Here is a 13,072-nt window from a genome sequence, read left to right on the forward strand (position 1 = left end):
TGCTGCAGAAGTAAAAATAGAGTTTAACAATCTCTGCACGTATTGTTTGGCATTTGGCAGTAAATGCAAGCACCTAAATATCGATATTTTTCTAGGAATATTGGAGTTCCTACGATATTGGTTACCTGTGGAAACTGCAATGTATCAGAGAAGTAAATTTAGCGTATCAAACAAATATGGCAAAAAAATTGCGGTCCACCTCTGTTTAGTGTTCGAACTTCAGCAAGCAGTAACGTTGCTCTTAATATGTTCTTTAGGCAGTCCCTTGAACGCATTCATTGCTGAGCCTTGTAGCAGATACTTTTTAGTGAACCAAGTAAATGACTTTAAGCAGACGTTTCGCCTGTCATACGACAGGCATCATCAGTGCAAGTGTGAGCGGGAGAGCCGACAACCAGTCGCTACTTAAGGAGATGACAGGCGAAACGTCTGCTTAAAGTTGTTTGTTTGTTATGTTAAGTCGGAGTTCTCTCTTTCTTTCGTTATGTCATCTCCCGGCTTTTGGAGTATTTTCCCAAGTAAATGCAGAAATTTGCACAGCTAGTTGTTGGGGAGTTCTTCAGACGGAGTTTTACAAAGGTAATGACAATAACTTGTGATTTCACGTCACGAGTCAACTATGATCACGAGTGACTCCACAGAGGGTTGGTCTGTGGGTCAGTTTTGCCCACCCGAGGGTTCTTTATCGTGTGCCAAAATCTCAGCACATGGCACACCACGTCTAAAAGGGGTTGGGACACTTTCATAGATGTGGTCCATTACATCATGGACGCGTTGTACTGCACACCAGAATACTGAAGAAAAAAAGAATTGTTCTTCTATGTGTCTTACTTAGCGAGATACAAGTCCTAGCTAACAAACTCCCGAGTAAAGCACAGACGTCACAGAGCTCAGAGTTGCGTCCGTTCCTATTGGTAGCCGTAAGCACGTGACCTCTCGTGCGCTGTGATGTCAGAGCCGCATAAGCTTCGGTTTACGCGGTGCCCATTTTCTACCCTTCTATTACTGTTTCAGCTGTAGAACTTTCGGTGCAGGTTCACATAACAGTCTTTTACATTTAGCCAGAGCTCGAGGTAACTCGTTACTGTAACTAAGTTCCTTTTTTTGGTAACTTGTATCTTAACTCGGTACATTTGCGCCGTGGTAACTTTCAGAGGAACTCGTTCCTTTTTCAGGTAACTTTGCCAAAGTAACTTAAGTTAAGTTCCAAGTTACTTTTAACTCGCTTTTCACTCACGTCCACATATTTTCTTGCTTTCTCTCCAGTTCCTTCGTGGCATTTTTTGCCATGAAACGTGATATTCAATCAATGTCAGTACTTTATTCAGGAAGTAAGAACAGCTGCCATTGAAATGAAGCTGAACCATTGTGCGCCCGCAGGGAGTAAGATGGAAAGAGTTCGAATAGACCTCTGCCAGAGAAATGTCATCATGACATTGGTAGACAGACTGAAACCGAAACAAATCGGAAGGAGAGGGCTGGGTTCCACGAACGGGCACTTGTTTGCTGCCCCCCATTGCAAGAAAAGTAGGACCGAGGGTCGCGTCCCTTTAAGGGCCCATATCGTAGGCCCATATCGTAATCCCCTGAAGACCGTGGCTTTTGGGCGCGACCTTGTGCACCTCTAGCTTCGAGCGTAGTTCAATTCTACCAAATTTTGGCGTTGTCGAACACTATGACGTTATTTGTTTACAAACCGGGAGACGTCTATTGTTGGACATGAACAGAAACGATCTAAGCGTGTTGCACTCCTCCGCAGGCAACTCAAGGTCTAACTCAACTGCTCACGCGCGCTGCACCTGCGTAATGCTATTCTGTGTCTGAAGTAACTTGGAAGTAACTCGTTCTTTTTTTAAGTAACTCAGTAACTGCGAGTTACATTTCAGGCTGAAGAACTTCGTTATTAACTTAGTTACATTTTGCACACGGTAACTTAACTTGTAACGAGTTCTTTTTGACGGGTGACTTCTCGATCTATGCATTTAGCTGGGATAATGTAGGGTGACCTGTCTCGACCCCTTTAACGTCCCTCATGGAAGACAGCGTGTCTAAGCAAGTTGTAACCCTGCTACCAAGTTGCTGGAATCCTCTGCCAGGTTCAAACTTGCAACCTTGAGTTCGGTAGGCAGGCGTGCTACCAACTGGTCCACCAAATCGTTGCTTTACAAGCGGTTGAGATTTTATTGCTTCTGCTACTGTGTGATGAGCATTTGTTGTTCCTTGTAAAGTAACATGTCCGAATGTACCGTGCTGCTTGCTCAATGTTTTACTTGTGCTAACATGTACCGTGTTTTTCCGTAGTGCGCCAGTTTGCAGACATTTGCCTGTTCTCGACGGCACAGTACAAGTGCACGGTAGCTGAAATAGATTCTGAGTAAGTATAAAGTTCGAGATTGTTTATTCTGCATTCATTTTAACAGGGGGGTCAGGTTTTGGAATCATGCCATTCTCACAGGATTTGCAGTATGAGCTAAATGTGTACAAGTGAGGTCACTTTCTAGGGGAGTGATTTGCAAGGCTGAAGAAGATGTATGGGACACATAGAAAAATTTATTCTTTAACATGTTGAGCAGTGCAGCAGTGTGTATGACAGCCTGTTCTATGTGGCTTTGTATGTATTTGTCCTTTCTATGTGTTCCAGCCTCAGAACATGAATTTCCCATGTTCACTGTGAATGTTCTTTGAAAATGTGTATCTTTCGTCGCAGAGAGGGCTGTCCTGTGGGCCCTGGTTTTACACTGTCGAAAGTTCACTACTTGCGCCCCCTGCTGGCCAACAACAAGGACAAGCGGGGGCTCGCCCTGGACGGGCAGCTCAAGCACGAGGACACCAACCTTGCTTCGTCAACCATGTGAGGGAGGCTCATTTTTGTTGTACTGCAGCTGAGTTACACTATCTCACTTGAACTGCCCCTTGTAACAATATAAGGTAACAACGACGTGTCGCCTACCCACGCTTGTTGGTCTCTGGGGTTAAAGGGTGCATCCATGTTTCATCACTAGGGCCCAGAAATTTAGGCACTAAAAACGATGGAAATAGGCAGGTATTTAGGCTTCCAAAATAGGCAATAAGATTAGAGCTGGGTGAATAGCAAAATTTCTATTGCAAATTGAATCTGAATACCTCGTTTCGAATACCTCGTTGTGAAATATTTTGTGGTGTTGTGCTCGCTCAATGATGTTCTGTACCAAACTTTTGTGAGCCTTTTCAAGCAACTTAACATATTGTGAGAGAAGGGTCCCTCTGTGTTGTGTATGGCAGACTGCATTAGTGGGATGAACTGCATTGAGAGTTAGTCAACGTCATCCATGTAGCCTGCTTTGTGTGCATCTCCTCATTTCTATGTCTACATTGTGAATTTCCTGTATGTACTTTTTTTTTAGAAACTGCACATGTAACCACCTGTTACTGAACATAACTCTGAAAGTTGGGAGTACATTTGAACCTCTGTATGCAATAAGGGGATACGTCGAATTATCCCTTTTTTAGTATTTTTGTTGCAGTGACATCTACAAAGACCTGTACCTGTCAAAGACAGTTTAGAGCCGTATTGCAATTTATTGACTCGCTATAGGAGGATAAGAAACGGGAAATGCATGCACGTCAGTGGGTGGACAGCCAGATCCGCAGCAAGCTTCACCTAACTCTTGGATGCAATGAGGCAAAGCCCACGCGCAGAATGGTGATAGCGATACCTTGCTTCAGTACTACAGTAGAATCTCGATGATACGATCATGGATGATACGAATTCTTTTCCGGTCCCGGCCGGAATGCCTATTCTTCCCATGTATTAGAGTTCGGATGATACGAACGCGTTATCTTGCCTTTACGGTGATACGAATGAGCCGAGGATGCGACAGAGGTCGTTCCCCCGTGACGCGAGAACGCGCGAGTCATGCTGCTGCGTCTTTCGAAAAGGGAGGGAGATCCTCACCACGAACTCCCTTACATCATGTAGCGCAATGCAAGCCATGACTTTCCTTTTGGTGGTGGTGGTGGAGATAAGATCAAAGGGATTGAAGGGCCCGGAACCTTATCACCTTATCTCTGTTTTGACCTTTGTACCGCCCTCGCAACAATAAACCGCGAAGCTGTGTGACATCGCTCTGGCGGAAAACAGCGACCAGAACCCCAGAACACGTGGGGGGAACATATCGGGACAACTTGTGGCAACATTCCGCAAGTCGGCTTCACCTAACGCCTTCTTGCTTTAGGAGAAGCTCGCTTTAAGGCCTGTTCCAACATACAGCGCTTTGCTCCAAAGCACTGGAAAACAGCGCTGTTTTTCCCTCCTCTCCCGGCTGCGACTCGATGGAAAACAGCGCTTGGCAAAGTTGAGCTTCGGTGAACTTTACCATCGCTGTCTCCCAGCGATAGGCTCCCTGAACCAATGAGAACGCGGTGCCGCGTTCACGTGACGGGGCTGCCTTTTTTTTTTTTTTTTCGATCACGTGAGATCACCAAGTACAGCGCTGGGACAAGCACTGCAAGTGCGAACCCCACAGTGGAAATACAGCGCTGTGGAGCAAAGCGCTGTATGTCAGAACGGGCCTTTAGACCACTGTCGCGCGACTCGCGGGTGAAAAGCACGTGCTACGTCTTTTGAATCATCTCGCGTATTTGGGCAGCATTGGCCAAAAACGGAGACACAAAAGCGTTAAAACCGTCCTCTTCCATTGACAGTAACGGAAAATGAACAGTCACTGTCTATTTTCTTGCCTCAATTTTTATTTTGGTTGCATTCATTCGATACGAATTTCGGATTATACGAATTTTTTCCGCGACCCCGTCAGATTCGTATCATCGAGATTCTACTGTGTTCGAAAAACTTCGAAAATTTCGAGTACTGAAAATAGGTTGCGAATAGCATCAGATATTCGATTCGTATTCGTAATTTCGAACATTCGCGCAGCTTTAAATAAAATGCGAAAGCAGGCACGGTAATCTGGTACGCTCTTTGGCTTTGTTGATATTTGAGGATGCTCCATCCAGGAAAACTTGCTCGTTTAATGGCTACAGCATTGTAAAAGCATTGACATCAGGTACACGAATGCTGATGTAGCCTAGAACCATGCTATATGGGATAATACTTTTAGTTCTCCACCCTCGAAGATCTTGAAAAGCCAAGAAGGGCCAAACCTATTGATCAAATATACATGAACCCCTTAGCAAATCACGGTACTGAAAGAAATCAAACTCAAAAAAAGAACAAAAAGTGCAAACACGCGGAAACAAGACGCAAAGTGCGGTACTCAGCGTGAGCCTGAAGAGGGCACTCGCACGTGCACCTTAAAACAGGTTGTGACGCCATCAAAAATGCTGAGAAAGGCTATGACTCTACATAGTCGACAAAATGGCAGGAGACCCTGAAAATGTAGTATTTAGGCATTTGTAGGCATTTATAGGCAAATGCCTAAAAATATGGGCCGTATTCGTCACACATGATGATCGATGGAAAAAATTAATCACCTTCGGCTTGAAACCGATTCAGGAGGTATTCTCAGATTGTCATGCATCATGATCACATCAGGTATTGGGGAACCCATCTCTCTCAGAATATTTGTGTTACAGTAAGTGCTCGTGAATTGTTGTTTCAAGTTTCATCATGCTACACTTTTCGTGCACACACATGTTGCTTTTCTTGTTTTTCTTTTTGCAAAAGTTTCATTTGGTCAACCTTGAGTGGCCCCTGTACAGTGCAACCCCGTTATTTCGGATTCGAAGCGGACCAAAAATTTGTCCAAATAAAGTGGAGTTTGGACTAAAGGGTAGTCTCTCTGAACAAGGGCTCGATGCACTGGCAATGCATACTAAGTTGCGTCAGAGGTACCTACTGGCTCGTTGGGCTTGTTGCGCAATTGCGGACATGTGATGCCACAAATATGAGAGGCTCGTTCATGCTATTCCTCCAAGATATATTTCTTTTTGGGCAAGTATCAATACATCCCAGGACAGACAATAATCTGTTATACCTGCTTGCATTTGTCTCTTCAGCTGTTACTATATATCGACATTGTTTGCAAAACCCAAAAGAAAACCCAATCATGCAAACCCCGTGAACTCGAATATTGCCAAAAAATATCGGCCGTTATCCATGCCTTTATGACCTTCTCTGTTGTTGCACCTGAAAACATCCAATCAATCAATCCAATCAATCATCCACACCTTTTTTGTTGGCAATGTAGTGAAACAGCAATGCTTACTTGCTGTGCCGACAACAAGTAAGCAGCATTGTTCTGTGCCAGTTGTGCTAGCGCTAGAGATGCGAAGCCCAGGAAAAAACCCTGAAATTTTGGGGAAAAAATCAGTTTTTCTTTTTTTCGGTTTTTGTCCTTGTCTCCGGAAAAATTGCCCAAAATTTCCAGGCGACAAAATTCAAAAATGTCAATTTTCGTGCCTTCGATGCGTTCCAACCCGCCAACAGTGCCTTGGGTGCCTCTAATCCGCTAACAACCACCAACTTAGAGCTCCGTCTGGCTGCTCCAAGCGATATCCGTCGCATTCACATAATGTCGGAGTTCTGGTCGGAGTGGAAGGGTTGTTCCAATTACCTATCGCTGAGTAGACAGCAGTCTCATGGGATGCTCTGCTCTGCATTTATGCCTAGAGGATGAACACTACTAAAGTTGCTAGCTCATTGCATGCTGTGACTGGGCCGGCAATGCTTCGACTCAGCAGTAACCGCGTTTGTTTCCATTTTTTCCAATTTTTCGGAAAACCCCCCCAAAAAAGTTTTTTTTTCCGAGTGATTCAAAATTTCCAGAAATTTTGCATCTCTAGCTAGCGCACGCAATTGTGGTGATTTCAGGGTGTCTACCAACCAGGAAAACCTGGAAAACAGGGAATCGTCAGGGAATTTTGATGTAACTGGAAAAGTCAGGGGGATTGTCAGGAATTTGGCCAAAAAGCAGCTGAAGTCAGGGAAAATCGCAGACAAGTGCCGTGATGATGCGTTGCGAATCGAGAGTGCAACGTTACCGCATGTTGCAGCTCGCCGGTACGACAAGCTCTGAGGCAAGAAAGTAGGATAGCCTCACTAATACTTAATATTAATGGTCTGTTTTATGAGGGATCTGTTTCAAAACGTAGAGGCAGGCACCAAGTTCACCTTTGTTTTTGTCAGGGAATTTACTTGAAATAATCAGGGAAAACCTGGAAAAGTCATGGAATTTGAAGGCTGCAATTCGGTAGGCACCCTGGATTTGTTCCTTGCTTCTCTTTCCTGTGTCACAAGTAACGCTTCAAACACTCAATTCAGTAATTTTGTACGGAATTCTATATTCAAGTTTTGGATGTACGGAAGTATGGGCCATTATGCAAGGCGTTTTCTGATGTGTTTTCTCGAGTGAGTTTGAAGAATATGCGCAAGAATAAAAACAAATTAGGCACTCTATAAAAATTGTAAACACGAGGCAAAAACCGCAAATTGTCAAGTTGCACAAGAATAAAAACAAATTAGGCTGTCTATGAAAACTGTAAACACGAGGCAAAAACGGCAAATTGTCAAGTTGCACGAGAATAAAAACAAATTAGGCACTCTATAAAAACTGTAAACGTGAGGCAAAAACCGTAAATTGTGATTTCATCCTCATCGTTCTGTGACGATTAATGTCTTTACTTTTAATAATAACCCTGCAGAATTTTATACTAGTACGCATTTAAGCTACTTTTTACATGTTTGTGTCTAGACTAGCTCTTTGAATTGCAGGAAACGTGTGAGAGATGTAAGTAAGCCGTGAGAACTAGAATGAAAGTTGAGAGCTGTGATGAACGAGAGTTGTGCTTTCAGCATCACGGACCCAGCGCAGAAGGAGAACCTGGGCATCATTGTTCAGTACAAGGTGAAGGTTAAACTCTGCCTAGGACCACTTGGAGGGTAAGCACACTTTCACTTTCGCATGCTGCAGTTATGGCTGAAAGCTGTCACTCACAACAAAAGTGAGACACAACTTGTCAACTTGAGTTGTTTGTGTTGAGCCTTTTTTTTTTTTCATGTGCCCACAGCCTGGATTTTTCTATGTGTAGTCATTGACAAATTTATTTTTACTATATGCGGAAGGGTGGGCGCAGGTTTCAACTCTAAAAAAATGACAAAGAAGTCGTTTTCCTGAAAGTCATACTTTTCGCTTCTACAGTTCATTTTCTTTGCTATCCCGAAGTTTCATTGCTGAAAACTTTCGCGAAGTGCCCCACAACATTAGATATACGAGCAAAGGTAGCCAAAATCTTACTCCAAATTCACGCAAAATTGTCAGTTTTCAAACGTCTGTATCTACAGAACTGTGCCACTGAGCGCTGCCGTCTTGGTATCGGTGGAGAGCGCATTCCATAGTCTTCAAAGTTCGCGCGTTGGCATTCTCCTCTAATCAGAAGCAACCCCACCGAAAGTGAGAAATGGGAGGCCCTGTGAAGAGAGACGATTGGCTTTCCACGCCATGCGAGTCCTGCGCGCTTCGTAATTGGCCCGCTCCGCTGTTGCCCCTAGCAACCGGCGCTTTTTCCATCGGGTCGTCTGCTCTTCTTCCACAGCAGTGTGCTCGTCTGCATGCTTTTGGAGTATGTATCCAGTGTTCGCGCCTTACGTTTTTGAATTTCTCAAACTATTATGGGCCGACGATCCTTCGAGACGGGCAATGTAGTCCGCTTTGACAGCCGTAAGCAGAGCTGTATGCTGACACTACTGTCTGTGCACCAGCTCGTCTCTACAGAGTTCTGTTGCCCTCCTGGCATCCTACTCTGCAGGGTAACGGACGAACCCCCACGAATGTAGTTCCAAACGTATTTCAGTCTAGACAAGGAATTTCTTTGTCTCTCCCATACACCCTACATATGCCCCCCCCCCCCCCCTTTGCAAAACCCAAAAGAAAACCCAATCATGCAAACCCCGTGAACTCAAATATTGCCAAAAAATATCGTCCGTCATCCATGCCTTTATGACCTTCTCTGTTGTTGCCCCTGAAGCCCCCCCCCCCCCCAACAAAAGAAAGCTCATGTGTGTGCATTTGATTGAACAAACATTTAGTAGGAATGAGCATAACTGAGGACATAACTGAGCAAGGTTCCATTCAGTCCACAGAATTCCTCACTCTGGAATCAAGATAGTCTAAACTCTTGAAGACCTAAAAGATTTATCTTTTGAGAGGGACACCAGAAATTATAGCTCTGGTGCGTTTTCGTGTGGCAGATGCCAACGTAGAACTTCAGATGCTGTTTTCTCAAAAGAGTTTTTTTGGCTTCCTGCTCTGCTTGTGGAGCTGATATCTCAGCAACTACCTGGACTAATTTGATCCCGTTTGTTTTATTATGGTCACTTATGCTGTTTGCACACCGTGACATTCTCGAGTTTGCATGTTGCTCCATTTTGAAAAAGAGAGTTAAAAATTGGGCTGTTTGGTGGATCATGATTTAAAGCGCTAAAACCCTAGTGCTGGGGAGCTAAAAAGACGCACATAGCACTGATTCAGTGCTATGTGTCTGTGTCTGTCTTTTTAGCTCCCCGGCACTAGGGTTTTAGCACTTTTAAACACTCCATTTTGAAATTGGGATATAGTAATTTGATTCTAGGACCGATGTGTTGGTTGCAACCAGATGACAAATAATGGAAAGCTAAAAATTCTAGGGCTAGAAATTTTAAAAAGCACAAATATCATGGCATGCAGCATACATTTGGAGCTACACCCAAAGTTCAGTCAATCCTCTTTCACATTTTATAAACCCTGCAGGCCTTCCACGAGATGTAGAGATAAAAAAAAAAAAAAACTTTGTAAGATATCACTCTGATATTTTAGGGTATTCATTTTGAAGGCATTATCAACATTTATACCAAGTTTCATCAAAATCCACCAATAAGTAAAGAAGTGTGTGTTGAATCTCACATCCCCCCACTTAAGTGGAAAAAGCTCGGCACTCCTTCTGTGAAAGATGAAAGTCACTGAAAAGGTTAGCCAGCTGTAGGAGTCGAACCCACATCTTCTGGATTGCGGGTCCAGGGCTCTACCAATTGAGCTAAGCTAACACACCTTCTCAGTGACTTCCAGGGTGCGTCATCTGAAGGGACAAACCAGCCACGCTCTCTCACTCATCCTCCTTTCACTCTTAAATTTTTGCACACTCATACACACATTCATACGACAGGGATTGACGCAAGTGGCAATTGTTGAACAAGAGAGAACTGATGTTCTGAGGCTGGAACAACATAGAAGGGACAATCACATACAAGGCCTCAAGTTGCCTAAGAAATTAATGATGAAAGATGAAAGTCACTGAAAAGGTTAGCTAGCTGTAGGACTCGAACCCACATCTTCTGGATTACCGGTCCAGGGTTCTACCAATTGAGCTAAGCTAACACGCCTTCTCAGCGACTTCCAGGGTGCATCATCTGAATGGACAAGCCAGCCACTCTCTCACTCATACGACGGGATCGATTCAGGCGGCAACTGTTGAGCATGAAAGAACTGATGTTCTGAGGTTGGAGGCTGTCCCTTCTATGTTGTTCCAGCCTCAGAACATCAGTTCTTTCAAACTCCTTCTGTGCCCGTACTAAAGTGCACAGATGGTGTAGCCGCGGTTTAGCTGGTATGCTGCCACCTAAAAATAGTAAGACATGGAAATGGCAGGCATCTGTTGTGGAGCACTGTCTCCTATGTGCCTGCACTTTTCTGTTGCACGACCAAAATACACGGTGAAAGGAAGTCGGGTAGGTTGATGTCGGGACTCCTCCAAAGAAAAAGACCAATCAATGTTTCATCAATACAGGAAAAGAATGGGGACGTACAGATGCAGTGCGGATGCATGACGAAAAGAAAGTGGAAAGGACTAGGACACGCCTGCAAAAGCCTCATACATTTCATGTTTTTGTCACACTAGCAAACATCCTATTGAACCACAGGACAGTTTGGCCTTAGAACTTGCTTCACTTTTCTAACTGCGTGTCTTCCGATAGCCAGGCACGCCACAGAGCAGTGCATTTCGGGTGGCGTAAAAAAACCCTTTAATTAACTTAATCCCATGGGAATGTATAATGACATTACACAAAAATTACATTCTCTACATTACCGAATGTGTTTGGGGAACTCATTTGCTTTTGCTCAGGCATGAACTGCATGCTCTCAACAGGAAAAGTGCAGTATAAAATAGCAACATCACGCTGTAACGAGGGATGAATTGCAAATTAAAAGTTATCAGCTGATATGTGTCTTACGAGCTCATTTAGTTTTTCCATTAATTTTTACATAGTCATTCGCATAATTTGTGAAGGGCTGCCCTTGTTCCCAGTCAACTTGAAACTTCGGGTTTCGTGTCAGTCATTTGTTGAGCATGCTTTAAACTTGTATATCATCAGAGCAGTTACGGCTGAAAAATTTTGCTTCCACATTGTTTTTACAAAGGTCCTTAAACAATAATTGAATATGAAATGGCACACATAATTAGAAATAATTTTCATCATAGTGCCTTCTTCGTTAGTCAATACCCACGGCTAATATGTCTTCTTGTATTTGCTGTCTTGGACTGTTCAGTGAACCCTTTTCATCGACTTTATGATCACCCAATTAATGAGCTTAACATGTTGTGGTTGCCCAGTTGCGCATTTCAATGGATATAAAGAATGCCCTTACTGTATTGTCAGGCAATGTAGATCACGTTCACTTAATTGTACTCACTTTGTTTATTCTCTGGATACAGAGACCTGGTGGCGGAGCTTCCATTCATTCTCATGCACCCCAAACCTGAAGAATCCAGCCCTGCCGTTTCTGTTCCAAGGCCACTTCCAGGGGGTGACGATGCTGAGCCAGTTGACACAAACCTCATCCAGCTAGATGCGTAAGCGTATTCGTACACTGCCTTGCATAAAGCAAGTTTCCGATACATTTAACGCAAGATACATTCTTAGGATCACAATGCCGGTTTCCAGTGTCTAAGTATGCGTTATGTATAGTGCTGCACGAATAGTGAAATTTTGTTTCGAATCGAAAACGAATTGAATATTTATTTCTTCGAATAATAACGAATCGAATACATTAGAATATTGCCATATGTGCTACTACATAGAAAGCAACGGCTTGAAAAATGTCTTCTGTCAGCATTCACATAATCGATCAGCATAGCCATTGTCATATTTGTGATGTATTCCAATAGCTGCTGCATAACCTTTGGGTGCAGGGAAATCATTCCACATGTAATGGCATTTAGAATTATGGAGAACAAGAATTAACTTGTCTCTGAGACTCAAATGTAATGGTAAACTTGCATAACTTCTGAACAGGACAAGAAAGCCTGTGCAGTTTTTCAATGAACGTGCCTTTCTTATCATATGATATAACAGAAGTGGTGAAAACAACAGAAAACTTACTGTTATTATTGTATTGCTTTTACTTCTTGTATTGTATTATAATTAGCAGAAAATCGATTACAGTCGCCGTCCGATTTTTTGGACTCGGCGGGAATCGCGCAAAAGTACGAATAATCGAACAGTCCGAAAAAACGAATTTCGCTTCAAAAGAAACTTTGCTTAGCACTAGTAGGCTGGAAAAATATGTCGCGCTTCCAGCTCTGCTTGATAACATCAGCTTCTATTTCCCGAAGCGACATTTTGTCACTGTACGCTGACAGAGGCACCGCCGTCATCAAGTTCGCAAGTCGGCTTCACCTAACGCATGCCTGCTTTGGGTGAAGCTCGCTTTACAGCGCTGTCGCGCGATACGCACCAAAAAGGAGGACTCAAAAGCTTTACAACAGACCTCTTCTACTCAGAGAAATGGAAAATGAACAATCATTGCCTATTTTTTTGCCTCAACATTTTAGTTGGTTGATTTCTTTTGATACAAATTTCGGATGATACCAATATGTTCCGTCACCCCAAGAGAGAAACTCGCTGGTTGGGCAAACAGAGTCCGAAATACCGAGTGACAGGGCTGCACGGCGTCCGAAATTTTGGACGTTCTTGTACATCAACCCTATGGGACCCGGGGCCGTTTCGCGAAAAAGTCAGGATAATCGAGCATGTCCGAAAAATCGGGATATGAAAAATCGGTCGGCGACTGTATATCTCATTTATAGCTTTCAGTAACAAGTG

At 43.6% G+C, this 13,072-nt stretch overlaps 1 protein-coding gene across 1 annotated transcript in view; it reads left to right on the forward strand.

The window, feature by feature from the left end:
* Positions 1 to 13,072, forward strand: part of LOC135366406 (arrestin red cell-like) — a 38,923-nt gene that overhangs the window by 23,245 nt on the left and 2,606 nt on the right. Inside the window, exons 8-11 of the mRNA XM_064599086.1 lie at positions 2,302 to 2,374; positions 2,708 to 2,851; positions 7,790 to 7,876; positions 11,683 to 11,820. Coding sequence (XP_064455156.1) covers positions 2,302 to 2,374; positions 2,708 to 2,851; positions 7,790 to 7,876; positions 11,683 to 11,820 — 442 coding nt within the window. The remainder of the gene's footprint in view (positions 1 to 2,301; positions 2,375 to 2,707; positions 2,852 to 7,789; positions 7,877 to 11,682; positions 11,821 to 13,072) is intronic.

This window comes from Ornithodoros turicata, chromosome 8 (assembly GCF_037126465.1).
Source record: "Ornithodoros turicata isolate Travis chromosome 8, ASM3712646v1, whole genome shotgun sequence".
NCBI lineage: Eukaryota > Metazoa > Arthropoda > Arachnida > Ixodida > Argasidae > Ornithodoros > Ornithodoros turicata.